The sequence below is a fragment of the Crinia signifera genome, chromosome 4 (assembly GCF_055691185.1).
Source record: "Crinia signifera chromosome 4, ASM5569118v1, whole genome shotgun sequence".
Classification (NCBI taxonomy): domain Eukaryota; kingdom Metazoa; phylum Chordata; class Amphibia; order Anura; family Myobatrachidae; genus Crinia; species Crinia signifera.
The window spans coordinates 184,507,988-184,529,882 of record NC_139220.1 but is presented as its reverse complement, the minus strand read 5'-3'; the positions used below and the strand labels follow the sequence as shown (position 1 = coordinate 184,529,882).

Here is a 21,895-nt window from a genome sequence, read left to right as displayed (position 1 = left end):
AGAGTGCCCCACAAAAAGAGTCCACTTTCCCTCTCCTTCCTTTTGCCAATCATGTGTAGTCTGGTTCCCTGTCATAATTGCCCAGCCTATCCCAGCTTCTTAGTGGGAATAGGTATGCTGGAAAATCCAAGACACATTGCTAGTGTTTCAATTGTCACCTGTGATTCAGTTGTGTCTTTGCTGCTGCTGTGTGTGTTCAAGTTCCAGGTATTCCAGCTCCTGTGTTCCTGAGTCTAGCAAGTGCTACTCACCTCAGTAGTCTCCAGCCTAGCTCCTGTCGAATTTCCAACATCGTTCCGCATTCCAGTCGATGTGCCAACATCGTTCCGCATTCCATGTCCTACCATCGTTCCACATTATAACCAACATTCCAAGTATTCCACAGTTCAAGCAACTCCACATAACGCATTACCACGCTGTGGTTATTGGCTCATAGACTTTATGGACTTCATCAGTGCTTTGCACTGTAACTGTCATCTTGCTTCCATTATTGTCATTACCTGTTACCAATTGCAAACGTTACCATGTCGACAGTTGCCAAGTACAACTTTCTGTTTCCAGCTTCCATAATAAAACTGGTTGTACTTTTACCTCTGCTTGTTTACTGCCTCTGGGTGCACTACGAGTCTGTTTACGTACAAAGTTCTGATCAAGCCTCCCCAATTTTTACATCGGTCCGAGCCTACGCCTGAGGCCTTCGTCACGTTGACTCAGACCCCAGGTGTGACAGTGTGTATGCCCCTTAATGGTGCAGGTTTCAAATATATCCATAGCCCAGCAGAGATGGTTAAATCAAACTGACTGAGGCATACCTCCCAATATGACCCTCTCCAGGATGGACACAATGCTCTGTTCCTGGACATTTCTCTTCATTTAGAAATGACATCACCTGTTTTAAACAGGTTCATTGATAAGAAAGGAGTTTTCCCACAAGTTATAGTGATCCTAAATTAAAAGAGAAGTCCAGAAATATAGTATTCTGTCCCTCCTGGAGAGGGTCATGTTGGGTGATATGTTAGTGTACTAATTAAGTCACCTGTGGCTAAACATGGATATATTTAAAAAGTAGACCTTTAAGGCCCCTCTAGTCCACTAGTCCGACTACACTAGTCCGACTTGTCCTAAGGAAAAGTTGGACCAAATCCCCCAACATACTTCCCACCAAACACTCCCGAGGCCAGGAGAGAGTGTACCACCTGTAGTAAGGCAGCCCATTTGACTTTGTCCTTTGCAAGTAGATATAAAAACCAGTACATACCTGTAAAGGACCTACCAACTTAAGAACGCATCCCCAGGCCAGGAAACTCTGGACTCATGACCAGTGTTCCCTCTAAGCTGTGCGCTCGTGCGCGCGCACACAACTCGCCGAGCGTGCGCACAGACATTACAACAGAGCGCACAAAGCAGCAGTGGTCCTTTTTTGCAGTTATGGACTAAATTAATGTGTGTTTCACCCATTAACTACATTGTGTGCTGTGTTTTGAATGTTTAACAGTTTAATATAATTTTGAAGTTAAGTTAACACAAATGCTGAACGTCATTTTCCAGTTTTATATATGTGACGCACAAAAATTTAAATTTCCTTCCAAAGTTGCACAGCCAAAATCTTTAGCCGCACACAGCCTTCGTAAAATTAGAGGGAACATTGCTCATGACCAAACAGAACCATATTTCCTGGACAGGAGGAGACAGGACTCCCACCACCATAGAGTCTGGAAAGATACAGGAGCCATCATACTTCCTGCTCATCATTTGGGGACCTGGGGTCTAGCTTCCATGGTTATAAAGCCCCAAAAGTCACTGAGCGTCTCCTGCTAAGAGGAGCACGCGATTCCCAGGACAGTAAAAGTAAAACTGGCCTGGGGTGAACTGCCAGGAAGATTTGGTCTCTTACCTCCTGTTGCCTGAGCGATGATACTTTCCAGCTCCAGCCCAAACAGCAACTCCCCACAAAGGTAACCACCTCTAGAAGCTCCTTGTTGTGGCATGATTGCAGCCACAGACACCTCCTGACCAAAACAGATAACTTTGACGTGTCTGAAAGAAGGAAAATATTATTCAAGATGTCATTGTGGGGAGATGCATCTGTACAAGCTTGGAAGGCCTCACCTTCAATGGTACACTAGGCCATCACCAAGATTTGCTGAAAGGTCAGCCATGCAAGAGAAAACTGAAAAAATTAGCAAAGGAGGGAAAATGACCTTCTTCTGAAGTAGCCACAGAGGACAGGATCTTACTGGACCTGAGCATGCGTAGGTGTCAAAGTGCGATCGCATTCTGGAAGCAGCGGCCATAGACAGGGTGGTGATGCATTATTTTAGGCATTAAAGGAGCGTGGCCCGGACAGGAGTGTCTAGACCATTTTTGGAGCAGTTGCGTGATGTCACACACAGCCATTGCAACCTGAAACATGGGGGAGGCAGACTCCCAGCATGCAAACGAAAGCAGTTGTAGTTTTGCTATTTTAGCAAAACTGCAGCTAATGCTGAAATAAATCCATTATTATTATTATTATTATTACATTTTATTTATAAGGCACCACAAGTGGTACAAAGTGCCGCACATAGGACACACATTAGTACAATACAGGCCGGGGCTGGCTGGCAACGTTTAGCCCAGGGGGCAAGTACAGCGCACAGGCCCAGAAAGGGGGGTGGTCGCTAAAAAGGGGCATGCCATTAAGTTGACTGGGAGGGTGAGTTGACTGAGGGGTGAGAGGGGGGTTAGGTGACCAGGGGTTAGGTTACCAAGGGTTAGGTGAGAGGGGGTGATAGAGAGGGTGAGGTGCTGGGGGGGCCAAGGGGTGAGGTGACGGCGAGAGGGGGTGAAGTGGCCAGGGGTTACATGTGAAGGGGGTGAGGTGATAGGAGAGGTGCTGGGGGGAGAAGAGGGGGTGATGGGGCCAGAGGGAGTGAGATTACGTGGGGTGATGTGGTGAGGTAAGGGGGAAGAGGAGTGGGTGGGGAGGTGAGGCAAGTCTTCCCACTAGCATCAGCGGGTCTCCTGGCCCCAGCACCAGCCGCTGTTCAGCTCTCGCTCCCCGGGCCACTGTTCAGCACCTGCTTCCTGCCATTCCCCGGCCACTGCTTGCTTCTGCATCCTCTCCTGCTGTCCAGCACTGTCTCCTGCCCGCTGCTCAGCATATCCCACATTGATTATTGCAATAGTCTCCTAACTGGTCCTCCCAAGAACAGACTCTCACCACTACAATCCATTTTAAATGCTGCTGCTAGGCTGATCTTCCTTGCAAGACGCTCATCGTTTGCTGATCCACTCTGCCAGTCCCTCCATTGGTTGCCTGTATCTTACCGTATTCAATATAAAACACTTCTACTAGCATATAAAGCTATTAACCATTCTGCACCAGCATATATCTCTTTACTTATTACAAAATATATCCCATCTCGACCACTCCGCTCTGCACATGATCTGCGTCTCTCTTCTGCACGGATCACCAGCTCCCATTCACTATTACAGGACTTTCATCGGGCTGCTCCCATCCTATGGAATGCCCTTCTACGCACAATAAGACTCTCCGCTAGCCTCCAAACTTTCAAGTGTTCTCTGAAAACTCACCTCTTCAGGCAAGCCTATCATATTTAAGTTCTACATGCATAATCCTCTGAGGCACTTATCTATTTTATAGCTTCCCTTCTGGACTTGTAACTTGGTGGGACTGCTATGCTATTACTGGTGCCTGTCCTTGTGTTTCCCTCCTATATCCCTATAGATTGTAAGCCTGCAGCAGGGCCCTCCTACCTCCAAGTCTGTCTGTTGTTACCCAGTTTGTTTTATCACTGTCTACTATTGTAAAGCGCAACGGAATCTACTGCGCTATATAAGAAACTGTAAATAAATAAATAAATGCTCTCTTACGGCCACTGCTCGGAAACTCGTTCCCGGCTGCGTGACTGCCGCGGCAGCTGGACTATTGACGGGTCGCAGCCACGGCAGTAGCCGCAGGACACACTGGACCACCAGGGCCCTTCAAGCATTTTAAAGTGGCCCAAAACAAAAGGCAACCGAGTGGTCTGGGGGCACCCTGCCCCCCAGGCCAGCCCGCCACTGAATACAGGGTACACGGAACTAAACATTGCAGCAACTGAGACCCTACAACGGAGCACAGGAAAGAATTAGCACCAGAATTCTCAATACACAATACAGCTGAGATATAGGGAATCAAAGGAGTTGTCTATCTACTACCTCGTGTAGGGTTGTCATTGGAAGAGATGAGCGATTATGAGTGCGAAGAGTTGCAGATATAAATATTGGCGGAGTAGTAGAGTGCTGTAATTGAAGTGCAAGAGAAGGGGCTGTGAGAACAGGAGGGAAGAGGGCCCTGCTCCAAGGAACAGAAAGTGAGCATGGCAGGGATGGCCAAGACACAAGGTGGTTATGTCGGAGAACAGCCTTATTACAAAGGGTACACTTTGATGAACAGGTGGATTTTCAGCGCCTCTTTTGCAAGGTCAGGGAGAGTCTACTAAAGCGAGGAAACTCGTTCCATTGAAAGAGGGCATTACGTGCAAAATATTGGATACGAGCATGGAATGCAGTGATAACGGTGGAGGAGAGGCGATGCTCATTGGCTGACTGTAGTGGGCGGGAGGGAGTATGTAGGGAAATGGGTTGGAGATGTAGGGAGCAATGGAGTTAGAGAGAGCCATGTATGTGAGAATCCTCTTCAAACTATTCTGATATCTACAGTTAGTGGTGTCACACATTGGCCCTTATTCAGATCTGATCACAGTACAAATTTGTTCTCAAAATGGGCAAAACCATGTACACTGCAGGTGGGGCAGATGTAACATGTATAGAGAAAGTTAGATTTGTGTGAGTTATTTTGTTTCTGTGCAGGGTAAATACTGGCTGCATTATTTTTACACTGCAATTTAGATTTCAGTTTCAACACACCCTACCCAAATTTAACTCTCTCTGCATGTGTTACATCTGCGCCACCTGCAGTGCACATGGCTTTGCCTATTTTGAGAACAAATTTGTACTGCGATCAGATCTGAATAAGGGCCATTGTTTGGTGCAGCAACCACTACAAAAGGAGGTGAGACTGGTAGGGGAACAGAAGGAATTGAAGCAATCATCTCCAAATGGCCGTGAACATCACAAACCTCATGTACAAGACTGATAACGCAGTAACAAGTAAATAAGTCTCTCAAGGATGCTTCTGTTCTAGGAACAGGCAATTTAATAGCCCATTAAAAATGAGTCTAACCCCCCAAACCTTAAACAGTTTTCCCTTTAAATGGAGCTAGAGCCTTTGTAAAACTACTAGTTAGTAGTTCCTCTGCTGCATGCAAGTGTGCCTCCTCCACTGCCACCAATGTTGGGAGGTATGCAAATGGAATATGGCAAGCAAATAGAAAACGGGAGCTGCGTGCCAGAAGAAGGATGTAGGATGTGGTGGCCATTATGAGAAATATGCAGCTCCCAGGATGCTACTGATACAGCTCCTATAAAGTAATAAGGCATCAGAGCACATAACTGTTATGAGATTAAAGAAAGGTTAAACCCGGGTCGCCTTCTTTTACACTGAAAACCGGGTCACACCCAGGATTTTGGATGCGGCTCCAACCCGGGTGCGACCCATCTTGTGACTCTTTTACAATGCAGTCCCTACCCAGCATAATGCCAGGTGGGTGAGAGCAGAGGTGGCGGTCACGACACCTCACAAAAACACCAGCTCAGCAACACACTTCTTCTCTCCTCACAAATTCCCCTCAGAGTGAAATTCTGCCAGATGTGGCAGAGGGCGGGATTACGAATGGGCGGGATGTGTTAAATCGCATGCCATACAATGGCATACAATGTGATGCAATTTGTACTTTATTAGCACCTCCCGATCATTTCAAGGGAAAATCGGGTACCATTGCATTGCATGCCTTAATTAGTGGCATGCGATGTGATATATCGACCCAGATAATACACAAGTACCGATTAATGTAATTGTTATAAATCGATTGGTGGCCACCTCAGAACAATATAACTTTTATTATTATTATTACAAATATTTTTATATCACTATTGGTGCATGCTTTTCAGTCCATGGTACCAGCTCTTCATATCAGTGCAGTGCTTCCAACTTTTTCCATATTTTCCGGTTTAAGAAATCAAGGAAAACCCATGTTGACTCTTTCTCTGTTCACCATTAATGTGTCAATCATTTGGATATGTTGACCTAGATCATATCGACCCTGTTCATGTGTTGACCTATTGCCTGTCAACAGCTAATGGTCAACATATTGACTGTCAACCTTGACACTGTCGACCATTGGACCAGATACCCCTCAGCTTACCCTCTAAAGCCACAGTCTGCACTCCCCCCCCCCCCCCAAACTGTGTGAGGGGATGTGGATAATAACACAGGTGGAAAATCATTTCATGGTCGCACAGCATTGAATGACTTTTCATTTAGACACTGATCTCCAAATTCGGAGACAACGCTGACGTCATGTGATGTCACCCGCCTACCCAAGCAGGCACTGACACACCTGCGTTACAGGGGTTTATGGGGATGCCCATAAAACACTGAGCATTCCCCTGCTGCTCCCATTCCACCCCCCCCCCTGGAGCGAAAGTCGGGCCAAAGCCGTTTGCTCCCGGGTTTTTGTATGCACATATTCGCGCATGTGCAAACCCCAAACATCGGGGATGGGGACAAATCGGCCCCTATGTTACATCGATAGAACACAGGCGCATATGGCCATACTGTTCTATGGTGGTCAGCACATTTACTATCATTCATAATTCTGAATTCGGTTGTGAATTCAGCATAAAATATGAATAGAAAATGTGAATTATTTTCCATGCGTATTTGATGAAGCCTGCACGGATCAGAGGTGTAAAAAATATGTAAAAAAAATACATAAAAAAAAACAGCATGTATAACTATCTCCTGCGCCCTGGGTGGTGGATTCCAGGTTGAAAGCAGTTAAAGGGCAAAATAAAGAAAAGTACTGGATTCTTCTGCTTTAAGGGCCTTATTCTGATCGGTGCGGCCCGATCAGAATATGCGGCCGCGACCGTGCAGGCGAATCCCCGCCTTCCATACGGATCGCCACCTGCCGTCCGTACGCGGATATGTGGCGATCCGCATGAAATTGGACGGGGATACGCCTCCTCCGTCTTGGGAGCTGCCCCTGCATTCGATGGTCGCCGAACATCGAATGCAGGGCCGCACGCTCCACCAGGTCCCGCAACACAAGACCACACGGACACTTGTCCGTGTGAAAACATGTATGGGGGCGGGCAGCTGACATCCGGCGATGTCAGATGCCCGCCCCGTACCCACGCGTCACGGCCTCATTACCATGCATACGCCCCGCGTTTGCATGGGAACGCCCATGAAACGGGGGGCGTATGCATAGGGTAATGAGGCTAAGTAGCCCCTCACGCCCCTCTACGCCCCCTGTGCGGCGTATAAAGAATCCGTGCGGCGAAATCGCCTGCACATGCGCAGAGTGACCTCTGCACATGCGCAGTCGGAAACCATCGGCGGTCCGACCGCATGCGGAAAAATCCGCACAGAGCAGAATAAGGGCCTAAGTCCCAGCAAGCCTCCCCAAATTTAGGGACTTGGAGAATTCTTATTTTTATACAAATAACATACCTCCCAACTTCTGTATATGCGAGTCGGGACAGGGTGCGCGCCTCCGGCGCGTAGCGGGTTTTTCGGGGGCGTGGCCTATTGGGAAGGGGCGTGGTCTATAATTGCGGCACTGCCACGAGGCCACGCCCCCATTTTTCGCCGCTGTGGGGCATGCCCAGCAGCCCCCCTGCCTGCAAGAATAAACGCTGTGCACACAGCGTCTATTCACGGACTACAGGGGGGACTCCCAACTGCCCCCCCCCCCCCGCCGCGGGACACTGCCGGCGGCAGGAGGGACGCGGGAATGTCCCAAAATATCGGGACGTTCCCGCGATAAGCGGGACAGTTGGGAGGTATGAAATAAGCATCGCAGGATCTGTGATGCTTCAGGGTCTTCCTTATTTGACTGCCTGGATATTTGGCAGCCAAATACAAATTACTTCACCATTGGAAAATACAAATCCTGAGAACTCAACAGAATTGTGAATTTGCTGAGTTCTCAGGCAAATATGGCCAATCGTGGCTGATCCCGTTCTTACAGCGGATCGGCCAGGTTAGTAAATTTCCCCCAGTGTCTAGATCATAGGTGGGGAACCTTTTTGTGCCAAGGGCCATTTGTATAGGGGAAAAAAATCCTTCAGGTTCCATATGTAAAATTTTCTCTTACAAATTGTCCTGCTGCAGCCGTCCTACGCTCCAGCGGCTACCGCTGAATAGAACTGACAGTCTCCGTCTGCTGCTGCTCAAGAGAAATCTCACGAGAACTACCGACCTCTCACGAGAATTCACCTGTACTTGACTCCCGGCAAAGCCGCCGGGCGGCTGGGAGGGCCACTGAGACCGGCTACGGCCCCCGGGCCTGAGGTTCCCCACATCTAGACTCTAGATCAGGGGTGTCCAAACTTTTTGCGACAAGGGCCAGATTTGGTGAGGTGAAAATGTGTGGGGGCCGACCATTCAGCGTGACATTCTTTGAATCATTAATCGCATCAGAATCATCCCCCCTTCTGCCCCCATTCACTTTATGTCCCCCAGTGTGCTACCATTCACTGTATGTTCCCCAGCCTGCCCCTTCATATTATATCCCCTGCCTGACCATCTTTCTCTGTATGTCCCCCAGCCTGCCCCTCCTTCACTGTATGCCCCCCATTCACTGCATGTTCCCCACTTTACACCCATTAACTCTGTCCCGTAGCTTGCCCCCCCTTCTCTGAATGTCCAGGGGTTGGACGCACACTCACTGTGGTGGCGGCCGCCACCTCCTCACTGCTGCAGACAGCAAGGTAAAGGCACGCTCGCCGGGACCCCACCTTTAGGGCGAGATGTATCAAATGGAAAATACGGCAAAACCCCGGTTTTACCGCATTTTCCAATGTATCAAAAATGATACCGCACTGAAGGGTATCGCCACCTTTGGGTGGTGATACCCTATAGAAGCCTGTGGGCTTCTTTTCGCCGCCCGCCGACGCAAACCCACCGCCTCGCCGACCCCCCCCCCCCTCTGGCTTACCTTCCTGAAGGGTCCTCCTGGACCCCGGAAGGTAAGCCCTGCCTCCCCCTAGTGAAGCAGCCGGACATCCTTCCGGCTGCAGGGGGGAGGAGGAAGCGCCGGGGACAGCATGCATAGCTGTCCCCGGCATGAGAGGAGAGCGTGGCGGCAGGGAGGTGACGGAGACCCCCCGCACACCGGTGTACGGTGCACTCCGTCACCTCCCTGCCGCCACGCTCTCCCCTCACGCCGGGGACAGCTATGCATGCTGTCCCCGGCGCTTCCTTCTCCCCCCTGCAGCCGGAAGGATGTCCGGCTGCTTCACTAGGGGGAGGCAGGGCTTACCTTCCGGGGTCCAGGAGGACCCTTCAGGAAGGTGAGCCAGAGGGAGGGTTGGCGAATCGGCGGGTTTGCGTCGGCGGCGAAAAGAAGCCCATAGGCTTCCACCACCCAAAGGTGGCGATACCCTTCAGTGCGGTATCATTTTTGATATATTGAAAAATGCGGTAAAACCGGGGTTTTACCGCATTTTCCATTTGATACATCTCACCCTTAGTGTCCTGTGCTGTGCATCCTGCATCTGATGCTCCGCACGCTTCTGGCTGGAGGCCACTTGAAATGATGGCACGGGCCGCAATTGGCCCCTGGGCCAGACTTTGGACATGCCTGCTCTAGATCAACAGTCAGTAGGTAAACCCCCCAAAGCTTTACACACACTAGGTCGACATTGGCAAAAAAAAAAAGTCGACATGCACTAGGTTGACTGACAACATTTTGACACAAACAAACTTTCGGCATTGTAATGGCCAACACATTAAAGGTTTTGTTTTTATTGTTAGAGGGACTTTATGATCCATGGTTAATCCGATAGCCACCAAACAACATATCTATAATTCACGCATGTCAGGGCTTTTTATCCTGCCCAAAGGACCGGGGCACGCAGCCCACCACACTCTCCCGCTGCTCAGCAGCCGCTGACGACGACGAGTCGCAGTCTCGCAGACTCGCAGCAGCAGTTGAGCCGTCCAGCAACAGAGGGCGCATGCGCCAGTAGCAGCGACGCTTTATCACCAGCGCGCAGACGCGGCTCCCATCGGTAAAGACCCCGTCCGTTACGTCACTGCGCCGGAAGCCTTCCGTTCCGTGTCCCTCGGTGGCGTCGCTCCGCATACAAAGACAGGCCGCCACCATCTTCCGTACAGCCGGGCGGAGAGCTCGGGCCCCGGGAATGACACCGCTGTCTCCTCGGGCCTCCGCCGGGCGGAAATGAGGCCAAGATGTCGGTGTCTGGGCTGAAGGCCGAGCTGCGGCTCCTCGAGTCTATCTTCGGGAAAGAGCACGAGAGGTTCCGGATCATCAGCTGGAGACTGGACGAGCTGCACTGTGTGTTCATCCAGAGCAGCGGGGGTGCCCTGACCATCCACTGCAATATCACGGTGTGTATATACACAATGGGCACGTCCTGCCCGCACATAGCGCTCACACCGTGCCCCTTCCAGCTGGAGTCTGGCCCTGATGCCCCATGCTACCGCTGTGTACGCAGTACATGTATCTGCTGGCTTCCGGGCCTGCATTACCACAGGGACCCTCCGTATATACACACCATGATCAGCCTTCCTGCCAGTGTATTGTCAGCTGGAGACTGCTATTTACCCACTCACTGCAAACTATCCCATTAGCTGTATGAGCTGCTAAGGTATACCGTGATCTAGCTACTAAGAAATAAAGCTCGATTGGGTGTTTTGTGTACTGTGCATTATGATGAATTTCAGCCAGTCCAAGTGCACCTGAATAAAATTTTACCTTCAACCAATGTGTGCACTTTTGAGTAATAAGAGATCGCACATTTAACTTCTGATACCTTTTTAGTATACCAAATGAAGTGTTATAAAGCTACTGAGGACTTTGACAGTGTCCTGTTATAGGTATCAAGAATTCTACTATGACTAAGGGACACTTCATGTTTGCAAATATTGTGTTTTCCTATGTTTTTAATATCCCTTACCAGAACCTAGTGTATTACTTGGATACATGCACCTCTTACTAGATCTATTCTAGTGTGGGAGCGTTTGTATATTTGAGAAGGTGTGAACGTGTTTTTTTGTTTTGTTTTTTTAGCAGACATCGTGCACACATTTAGCAGCGCTTCAGAGAATATTTGAGCATTCACCCAAGTCCCTGTTCCAGTGAACCTTATCTATATTATGTTCAATTCCTTTGTCATGTTTTAATAAATACATATATAGTGAACTCTCTCTCTCATAATAAATCTATATATTCAAAGTTCTGTTCAATGGTGAAAAGAACACAAGTACATGTATTTTAAACATTAGCCATAAACACATTACCCAAACACCATAAATGGTAGGATAAAGAAATTCTGTATAGCTAGTAATAGCAAGCAGGGATTTGGGATTTTTGGAAGGGGACCCCAGTTATACCCCTTTCAGACCTAAGCCTAAAGCCACAGTTTTTGCATGTAAACATTCATCAGCCCAGGTCTGGCTTATGTCTGAAAGGATCTAACTGCGATTAAACACTGTTCACTGGGAAGGGTTTTCCCAGGACTTCTAACCCGTTTAGATGACCCGGCTTAGGTCTGACAAGTGCGACCTGGGTCTTGATGACCCAGGTAATACCTAAATAAATGGATTGGCCAGATACAGTAGTGCTTGGAGGTGATCTCCTATTCAAGAACCCACTGAATACTGAAAGTGTATGGGACCACCTACGAATTGTCACTCATTTATGAAAGGGGTTAGCCCAACCCTCAATCCCCTACTGGTATGAGATAGACTTTTGATTGAAATTGGTATTAGTGGACAAAAAGGATTAGGTTTGTTGGTGTGAAAATACGGAGACCAGTGTAGTGTACACACCAGAACGATTTGGCCTCAATTCCCCCAATTTCAATTTATTGCTGACCGGTTGTATGTTGATTGTAGGTAAATTTAAGGAAAGGATTTGGCAGTTTAAATCCAATGTGCATCCCCACTGGTTGTTTTACAGATCCTACTTGCTGAAGGTAGGATCTGTAAAAGATTCATTCAACTGGATACAGATCGGATCAGATGCAGATCATGTGCTCCAACAGTTCATGCGACCATTGCACGATCTCACGATCAAAATTGTTGTAGTGTGTACCTAGCATTAGTGCTTGGAGGCGATAACAAGAAACCGGCTGTGAAGACATGGTCTCATTTTTACAAGAATGGGCTAATAAACTTGAAGTTGTGCAGTTATTTTAAAATAAGTCCATATGTATTCTGCTGTTTAAATATGTAGTATATGCTCTGAAAAATGATGCACTGTAAGATAGCTCTTGTACATCTGCAAATATGTGCTGCACATACTTTTTGTACTAGGTACACATCGGATCACAGTGCATGCACAAGGCATGCGATCCAATACAATGTGTACTTTAAAAGTACAAAACGGACCGTGTATGGGGGACTTAAGATGTACTACTAGCAAAATATTGGGCGCCGTGCTAGGAAACAAGTACCAAATACCTTTACTGAAGTACAAAGCTAAGCCACTACTTTAAAAATTAAAATCAGAATCTATATTAAAGTAATGGGCCTCTGACTGACAGAGACAGTGTATACCAAATTAAAGCCCTTGGTCTGTAGACGTGCAGAATTAAATTGGCATTTTAATTTGGTGCTTAGTTTCGGAATTGTGGCAAAGCATAATGCAGCCCACAGACGCACCGATTCCAGCGTGCGTTGTGGGCTTAACTAGCACACACAGCATCGCATCGTATGCCTTGTGCATACGATGCGATGCTGTGCTAGAAAAAGCTAGTACAAAAAGTATGTGCAGCACATACTTTTTGTACTGTACGATGAGGTGCCGCGGGAGCGCGCACCCCATCGTACAGCATCGCACCGCTGGCATCGGCAAGTGTGTGGGCTGCATAAGCCAACCAATGCATCACCACTGAGCTTTTTGAAAATCTGACAGTTGGATAACTCTGCCTGTGCACCTGCCTGCTGGTCTGAAAACTGAGAGGCAGAATTAAGTCTGGTGAAGTGATAAAGTGGAAGGTGTTAACACAGCAGCCTCTCAGCTCCCAACTGTCATTTATTAGACCCAGTCTGTAACTTGACAGTAGTTGATTGGCCTCTATGATATCACCTTCCACTTGATCACTTCACCAAGCTTAATAAATCTGCCCCTATGTTTTGTTCAACAACCCACTAAGCAGCAATACTGTGGGGTATTGACTTCTGAAGTGGTAAATATTTTCTCTGAAAACTTTCGACTGATTCAAACCTGGACATAAACTGGTATTCATTATCCGTGAAGGGATGAACAACCCATTTACTGCCAGGCACATGTGTACTATGCTTCTGAGAAACAATCTTTGATGACCTCAAGCTGTGGCTTTGAATGTTCATGAATGAATTGGCCAATGGAATGAACATGGAATGAATTAATGTTGGCCAATGGAATGAACAATATCGCTCATTTTGACCATTGCTTCCTCCCACCAGCAAGTATGTATGTACTTGCGGCTGCCGATATAGACAATGGCCACAGCCTCATAGTGTGTACAGAGCACTAGTCACAGAAATTCTGCCCACAGAAAACAGCTCACTTTGTCACGCTCATATGATAGTTATATTTTCATTTCTGCATAAACACTGCACTTAAGCCTTTCCACTGTCCCATTTGTTTTTTTGCTTGTCCCATTTTGTACATGTTTATGGTACAATGAATTGTCTCTTCCTGTAGGAATCCTACCCTTCTTCTGCACCAATATGGTTTGTGGATTCAGATGACCCAAATCTGACATCCGTGTTGGAACGTTTAGAAGAAATCAAAAAAAGCAACACACTGGTGAGTTAAATTTTAGTATTTGTCAAGTGTTAAAATCTGATGATTTAAAGCAGATGGAGGTAATTTCAGACAAGAAACTCTGGAGTAATCAATATGCAGCCACACTTCTCCCTTCAGGAATCTGAATTTTTTCAAATAACCTTTATCCATAGGCTCCACATATTAGGTGGTTTGGAATGAACCAGGCACCAAACAGTTACATCTTTTCGGTCCCAGAATGCACTAGGACCCCTATACCCCCAACCCTTACAGTTTTGTTATGGTGCTGGCAGCAGCCAGACACACTGTGTTTATAGGAGACTGCTGTTGCAGCCTCAAGCTTTTTTTTTTTTTATATATATATCATAGCTGATTACACTGGTTGGCAAAGACCATGGTGCTGCAGCTTCATCAATTCCACTGGTGACACAGCACTGGTGACTATGTCCAGTGTTTCTTCAGGTGCCGGGAAAGCAAAGTTTGTTACCAAAAATGCTGGCTTCTGTATACCAGCTCCTAGAGGGAGAATGTGGGAAGTTAACCACTAGCCAGTCTATAGGAGCATCTACAGTAGAAGAGCTCTACATTGTCCATACCTTCTAAATCGGGGATGGCCAAGCCTGTCCTCAAGATCTACTGGGCCCCATACATCAGCATCACAATTTATGAATTTCCAGATACAGGGATTTTTTTGGCCAGATAAAAAAAATTAAAATTAATTGTCGCAATCATCTCCATATCTGAAAATTGTCACAATTAATTGCTGATGTATGGGGCCCTTACGAACAGTTCAAGTTTCTCAGGCAACCTGTGGGTCTATAGTAGGAATGCTGCATGTTTGAAAATGTCAGTTAGTATTGACTACAGCTGTGCACCAGCTAGTTGTTTTGGAAAACTGTACCGTTGGTAGATATGGAGGACCGGTTTGGCCACCCCTATTCTACATCCTCTTAAGCTGGCCATACATCTCCAGATTTATTGTCTGATCTGGCTGGTTGGACCAAAAACCTGGTAATGGATAAGGGCAAATTACATTGACCATTTGCTTTGAAATGCTGGAAAATTACCAAAAACTGTCATTCAGATACTACCAGGTTTTTGTTCCATCAGCTTTAAGGATGCAAAGTAAAGGAAAAGGCAGGTGCTTCTACTCGCCTAGTCATGGCTACTTCTTGGGTAGCAAAAAACATTAAAGGCTGGGTAGACGCTCTGAAAGGCAGTCATGTATTTCTCTTATTGAAAAGGCAGCCTTGTATATTTGGGAAGCAGCTCTGGATACAGGAAAATGTACTTCAAAGGTATCAGCAACTTCTATGGCTGCTAGAAGGATGCCCTGGCTTACGCTCTTAGAGGGCGGTCTCCGATTTCAAGAATGTTTTGAAATCCTTGCCTTTTTCAGGAGAGATTTTGTTTAGCTCTGGGCTAGACAAAATGGTAGCCACTATAGTAACTTCCAAAACCGTTACAATACCAGTTCCATTACTTGAACATCGGAGTGGGTTTTACTCCATGCTGTGTTGCACAAACCAAATGTTTTTTTTCCACCCACAATGAACCTCAAGGCTTTGTCAGAATGCCCAGGTTTTGCCTGTAAACCCTCCATTCCATTGTCCTGGCATCGGAACCTGGGGACTTTCTGGCATCACTGAACATTCAGGATGCATACTTGCATGTACCTATCATGACGCTGATAGATCGCCTTCTCAGGTTTGCCATTCTTCACCAGCAGTATTTGTTTCAGGCTCTGATCTTGGGGCTCTACATGTCCCTGAATAAAGAAATTGCTTGCTAAGACGCAAGCCAAAAGTGCAAATACATGTCCCCTCAGACTTTACTAAGTTTATGGCAGTCATTGCTGATCATCTCAGGCATCAGGGAATCTGGATTTTCCACTACCTTGTTGATCTACTGAGCCTGGCTAGGTTAACCGCATCTACATCGATTGCTTTACCTGCAAGGTATGGTTGGATTATCAACTGGAAGAAATTTTCCCTGGCTGCATCTCAAAGAATTTTCTGGGTGTTTATCCTAGGTTCTCGGGCTCAAAAGCTGTTTCTGCCGGCAGACAATAAAGGTACACCACTCTAGTCTATGTAGTATTCTTCAATGCTGTCAGTACATTCAGCCAAGCAGGTATTAGGGGCCAAAGTCTTCACATTCGACAAGGCGGAATATGCACCATTTCACTCCAGACCTCTATCGCGCCTGATTTTATCATGATAGAACAGAAAGCACATCCTCTCCTCAGAGCTTTGACAAGAGTTGTCTTGAGAGGTTTAGCTGTAGCTTTTGTGGTGGCTCCCACTTGGACAGGGGCCATCCCATTTTAGATCTCAGATTGGTACTACCAAGGTTGCCAGACTCCTGGGGTGGGGAGCAATGACCAGCCAATAGTCCTGACAGGGATGTTGGACAGTACTCTAGAGGCGCCTGTCCATCAACATACTTGAATGTTTAGGGTACTTGGTGAAGCACAGAACTTTCTTCAGGGTCAGCCTGCACAGGTCCAATCCCACAATGTGACTACAGTAGCTGACCTCCATTGTCAGGCAGGCATGTGGAGTCTAGTTGCCATGAGAGATGGTGCACATCCTCAAGTGGGCAGTGTCATCAGTATTGGCATGGTTCATGCCAGGAATCCTCATTTGGGAAGCGGATTGCCTAATCCAATAGGACATACTCAGGTAAGTGGTGTCTTCATTCAGAGGTCTTTCAGGATTTAGTGGACAGTTGGAGTCAACCAGAAGTGGATCTCATGGCATCACAAGCTACCAGTGTCCAGGTCCAGGGATCCCTCAGCAACCGTTTGTAGACGGTCTGGCAGTGTGGTGGGATTTTCGTCTGGTATACATCTTCCCTCCAGTTTCACTTCTTCCGAGAGTACTGTGCAAGTTCAAGCGGGAGGGAAGGCACAATACTCCCCATGAATGATGAGGCATGCAGATCTGCAGGATCTATCAATCTACACTCCTCTCAGGCTACCTTTTAAGGGCAGGATCTGTTAACAAAGGATCAGTCTGCACCAGGATCTGAAACGGCTGTCTTTAATGGTGTGGATCTTGAGACATCCCTTTTTGCAATCTAAGGGCTTCTTGAGTTTGTCTGTCCAGACTCTGCTTAAAGCAGGCAAACCTGCCTCAGCATGGATTTATTACAGGTTGTCACACATTTCCAGTGGTTTTCACTAAGGCAATACAATCCTCCTTACAGCGGATTTTCTTCAGGCAGGATTGGACTTATTTCTTCAACTAGTATCCCTCAAAGTACAGGTATTTGTTGTGTGGTTCTAGAGAAAAATTGTTTCTGACAGATATCAGAAGGTTTTGTTTTTTTCAGGGGATCCTTTGTATTCAGCCTCAATTTGTTGCACTGGTTTCTCTGTCGGACTTGTCTTTCTACAGTGGTTACAAGCAGCTCTGATTGAACCATTGGACTCTGTTGATTTAAGCTGACTGAAGAGACTCTTCCTGCTGGCCATTGTGATTTTGGTCTCTAGATTTCGCATGTAGAAACTTTCTTTCTCCTATCCCTCATGTACTTTTGAATGTTACATAGTTACATAGTAAGATAAGGCTGAATAAAGACTTGCGTCCATTGAGTTCAACCTAGGTTTTAATAGCTTATCCCTTGTTGTATAGCAGGGGTCTTCAACCTTTAAGACAGCGTGGGCCACCTAAAAAAATCCAGTGAAGCCCGAGGGCCACTAAAATCGCCTACGGAATTTCGGACAGCACCATAGAATCACAGCTCCCCTATAACGTCAGCACAGTCCTTCATAGATAGTTGGCACAGCCGCCCATACTCAGCACATAACCCCACACACACACACACACACACCCTAATAGTTATCAGCAGCCAATTTAGGTTCCAGTGCAAACCGTAAAATATGTGCCCCCCCCCCCCCCATATATAATTTGATATTGAATAAATTGCACGCGCCTTAGGCGCGCTCCCAAAAACGGGTGTGACCTAATTATAAGGGGCGTGGTCTAATTATAACGAGTGTGAACTAGCAGGAAAACAATTACCTGACACCTCTTTTGCAACCTGCATGACCAGACATTGGTTACCGCAGGAATGGTTGTTGTCCTCACGCTTAAGTTGACTGAAGGCTGCACAATGACATATAAACATGAAGGCCCACACAGTGAAATAGTACGCCTCACAGATCAAACCCAAACAATGAAAGGCTACTTAAATCAATATACACTGTTACACTGTGTATCCGTAATGCCCATTACACATTGTGCATCACACCATAGTGTCCATTAGACATTGTGCCACACACCGTAATACCTGTTGTACATTATGTCATACACCATAATGCCCATTACACATTATGCCGCACCGTGATGCCCATTACACATTAATCCACACAAAATTATGCCCATTGAACATTATGCCCCACACTGATGCCCATTATGCCACAGACCATAATGCCAGCAGTACTCCTGCTTATACATATGATGCCCCAGCAGTGCCCCTCACACAATGCCCCAGCAGTGCCCCTCACACAATGCCCCAGCAGTGCCCCTCACACACAATGCCCCAGCAGTGCCCCTCACACACAATGCCCCAGCAGTACCCATCACACACAATGCCCCAGCAATGCCCCTCACACACAATGCCCCAGCAATGCCCCTCACACACAATTCCCCAGCAGTGCCCCTCACACACAATTCCCCAGCAGTGCCCCTCACACACAATGCCCCAGCAGTGCCCCTCACACACAATGCCCCAGCAGTGCCCCTCACACACAATGCCCCAGCAGTGCCCCTCACACACAATGCCCCCAGTAATGCCCCACACACAATGCCCCCAGTAATGCCTGCAGCTTTGCCAGGTCCCCTGCTCCCGCCAGATGTACCTCCTCATCCTGCAGCTTTGACGGGTCACCTGCTTCCACCATCCATGCCTCCTCCTGCAGTTTCGCCGGGTCCCTTCCGCCTGCTGTGCCTCCTCCTCCTGCAGTTCCAGTGCCGGGTCCCCTGCTCCCGCCAGCTGCGTCTCCTCCTCCCGCAGCTTCGCCGGGTCCCAACTCCCCAGCTCGTGACCAGACGTGCCTCCTCCTCCCTCAGCCGCGCTGGATAAACTCCTCTGCCCTGCCTGCAGCCAATGGAAATCGGCTAGGCGGCACCCAAGGGGACTCCATTACACTGCCTCCCTCGGAAGCATTTTCTTTTACTTAAAAAAAAAAAAAAATCCTGTGCATGGCGGGCCGGCGGGCAGGGGGCCACTGAGATCAGCTCCGCGGGCCACTCGTGGCCCGCGGGCCATGGGTTGAAGACCCCTGTTGTATAGTATGTTCTGATATTTTTAAAGACAGATTGTGATTCTTATTTGTACCCTTGGATGGTTTTATCCAATAAGTGTTTGTCCAACCTTATTTTAAATTTATTTATTGTGTCTGCCGACACCACTTCTCCAGGAAGAGAGTTCCACAGTTTGACTGACTGCTTTGACCATAAAGAATTTTTTTCTTCTAAGGGAACAAAATCTTCTTTCTTCTAATCTAAACTCATGCCCTTGTGTCCTAGATTCCTTTCTTGACGTAAAAAGGGTTTTAGCAGTAAACCAAAAGATTTTTTACACAGTGCGCTGGATGGATAGCCAGCAGCCAACGCTATATTTGAAGAGGTCTGACAATACTCTTCCCCACAAGGTATACAAAACAGCAAATTTTATAGTGTTTACGGCGCTCAGCCCAATTGCTCAAAATGACACTTACACATATATGGGCAAGTGTCCTTTAACCCCTTCACGACATATGACGTATATATACGTCATATGTCGGTTGGGGGTGAATCAAGCCAGCTCACGGAGTGAGCTGGCTTGATAGAGAGCAGGTAATGGCTGTATATTACAGCCATGTCCCTGCACTCACGGCCACGAGCGGCGAGTTCGCCGATCGCGGCCGTTTAACCCTTTAAGCACCGCGGGCAAAGCGCCCGCAGTGCTTAAATAGCTGATCGGAGGGGGGGCGCCCCCCTCCGGCGCCGATCGGGGCCCCCCGCAGCACGATCGGAGGGTGCCGATCGGTTGCCATGGTAGCCAGGGGTCTAATGTAGACCCCTGTGCTGTCCGTGTATTCATACCTATTACATCCTGCCTCAGGCAGGATGTAATAGGAAGTGAAAAAAATCACTACGTTCAGCCATAGAGCTCTATGGCTGAACCTAGTACAGGCGATCGCGCCCCCTAGTGGTCAAGTACACTAGGGGGCCTTGTAGTAAAAGTAAAAAAAAAAAAAAAATAAAGTTTAAAAATAAAAAAAAAATAATAAAATATTAAAAGTTCAAATCACCCCCCTTTCCCCATTTCCCAAATAAAAATAAATAAATAATAAAAAAAATAAACATATTTGGTATCGCCGCGTTCCTAAAAGTCCGATCTATTAAAATATAACATTAGTTATCCCGCACGGTTAAAGGCGTAAACGGAAAATAATCCCCAACGCCAAAACTACGCTTTTTGGTCGCATCGCCTACCCAAAAAAAAATAGCTAAAAGAGATCAGAAAGTCGCCCATATCCCATAATGGTATTAATTAAAAAGTACACTTCAGCCCGCAAAAAATGAGCCCTCACCCAGGTCCGTAGGTGGAAAAATAAAAAAGTTATAAGCCGCAGAACATGGCGACGCGACGCAAATTCGAAAAACCGTAACATTTTCTATTTTTTTTTTTAGTGGTAAAATGTAACGAAAACTATATAAGTTTGGTATCACCGGAATCGTAACGACCCATAGAATAAAGATAACCCATCATTTTAAACGAACTATGAACTCCAAAAAAACCGTAACCAGCGCAAAATTGTGGAATTGCGTTTTTTTTTTTTTTTACCCCACATTGAATTATTTCCTGATTCCCCAGAATATTATACGGTATAGTAAATGGTACCATTAGAAAGTACAACTTGTCCCGCAAAAAAAAAGCCCTCATGTGTCTATATAGCCGGAAAATTAAAAAAGTTACGCTTATTTGAACACAAGGAGGAAAAAAAAAAAAAAATTACCTTAAAAGGCAATGTCGTGAAGGGGTTAATGTCCAAATCCTTATCACCACTTGGTGAATGATAGTCCCTTCAATATCAGAACCTTTGAGACTTTTTCTGGAAAAGAAAGGATAACCAGTAGTGCAGCACCTCCGATTAAAGGGAATGGATTATTTCGACATTAAACTCACATTACATATAATAAAACAAGCATGTAACACCCGATTGGTGATAGTATTATAGTCACAAACTCACCACATTCAGGGTCTCACCACCCGGCTCTCCTCGACCAGTTACAATGGATTTCCGGATTCTCCACGGTTAGCAGGTCATAAAGTGCAGGTGCAAGATGGCTTTGATCTCCAGGAAAGTGCGGTTGTGCGGGGCTTTACTTCTCCTCCTGCCAGGAATCAGTCAGCTCAATGCCTCCCTGTTTAGGTGATAAATGGCACACTGGTTATGTCTCCCAAGGATGTGGTGTGAGTACTTGAGATTTACATGGAGTGAACTGAATCTATCCATAAATCTGATTCTCTTTGTTTTGTATGGTTTTCACAAGAGTTTGACCTGCTAACAAGCAGGCCTTGGCTAGATGGCTTTGTGTGGCTATTGCTCAAGCATACATGGAAGCAGATCTGCCTGTGGTGCTCAAGGCTCATATCACTCGGTCTGTGGGACCTTTGTGGGCGGCTGGTCGTCGAGCATCTGCTGAACAGTTGTGCCACGTAGTAGTCTATCCATGCTCTCATCTGTTTTTATTCAATATGTTTTTGCCTCCCGCGAATCAGCGTTTGGGCAACTTCGTTCTCCGTTCTTCTCAGGAGCATCCCATATCCCCTCCCTTAGGCGATACTGATTTCAGACATGCCTAAGGTAATCTGTGGAGCCTATGGATCCTGCAGAAGGAAACCAGCTATGGTAGACCTACCTTTGTTACACTATTTCTTTGAGGTCCATAGGCTCCACAGAGCTCCCACCCTGATGCACC

The 21,895-nt window shown here is 46.9% G+C and overlaps 1 protein-coding gene across 1 annotated transcript in view; it reads left to right on the top strand.

The window, feature by feature from the left end:
- Positions 1 to 10,126: 10,126 nt before the first annotated feature.
- Positions 10,127 to 21,895, top strand: part of UBE2Q2 (ubiquitin conjugating enzyme E2 Q2) — a 29,608-nt gene continuing 17,839 nt past the window's right edge. Inside the window, exons 1-2 of the mRNA XM_083183167.1 lie at positions 10,127 to 10,528; positions 13,833 to 13,937. Coding sequence (XP_083039293.1) covers positions 10,370 to 10,528; positions 13,833 to 13,937 — 264 coding nt within the window. The 5' untranslated portion in view covers positions 10,127 to 10,369. The remainder of the gene's footprint in view (positions 10,529 to 13,832; positions 13,938 to 21,895) is intronic.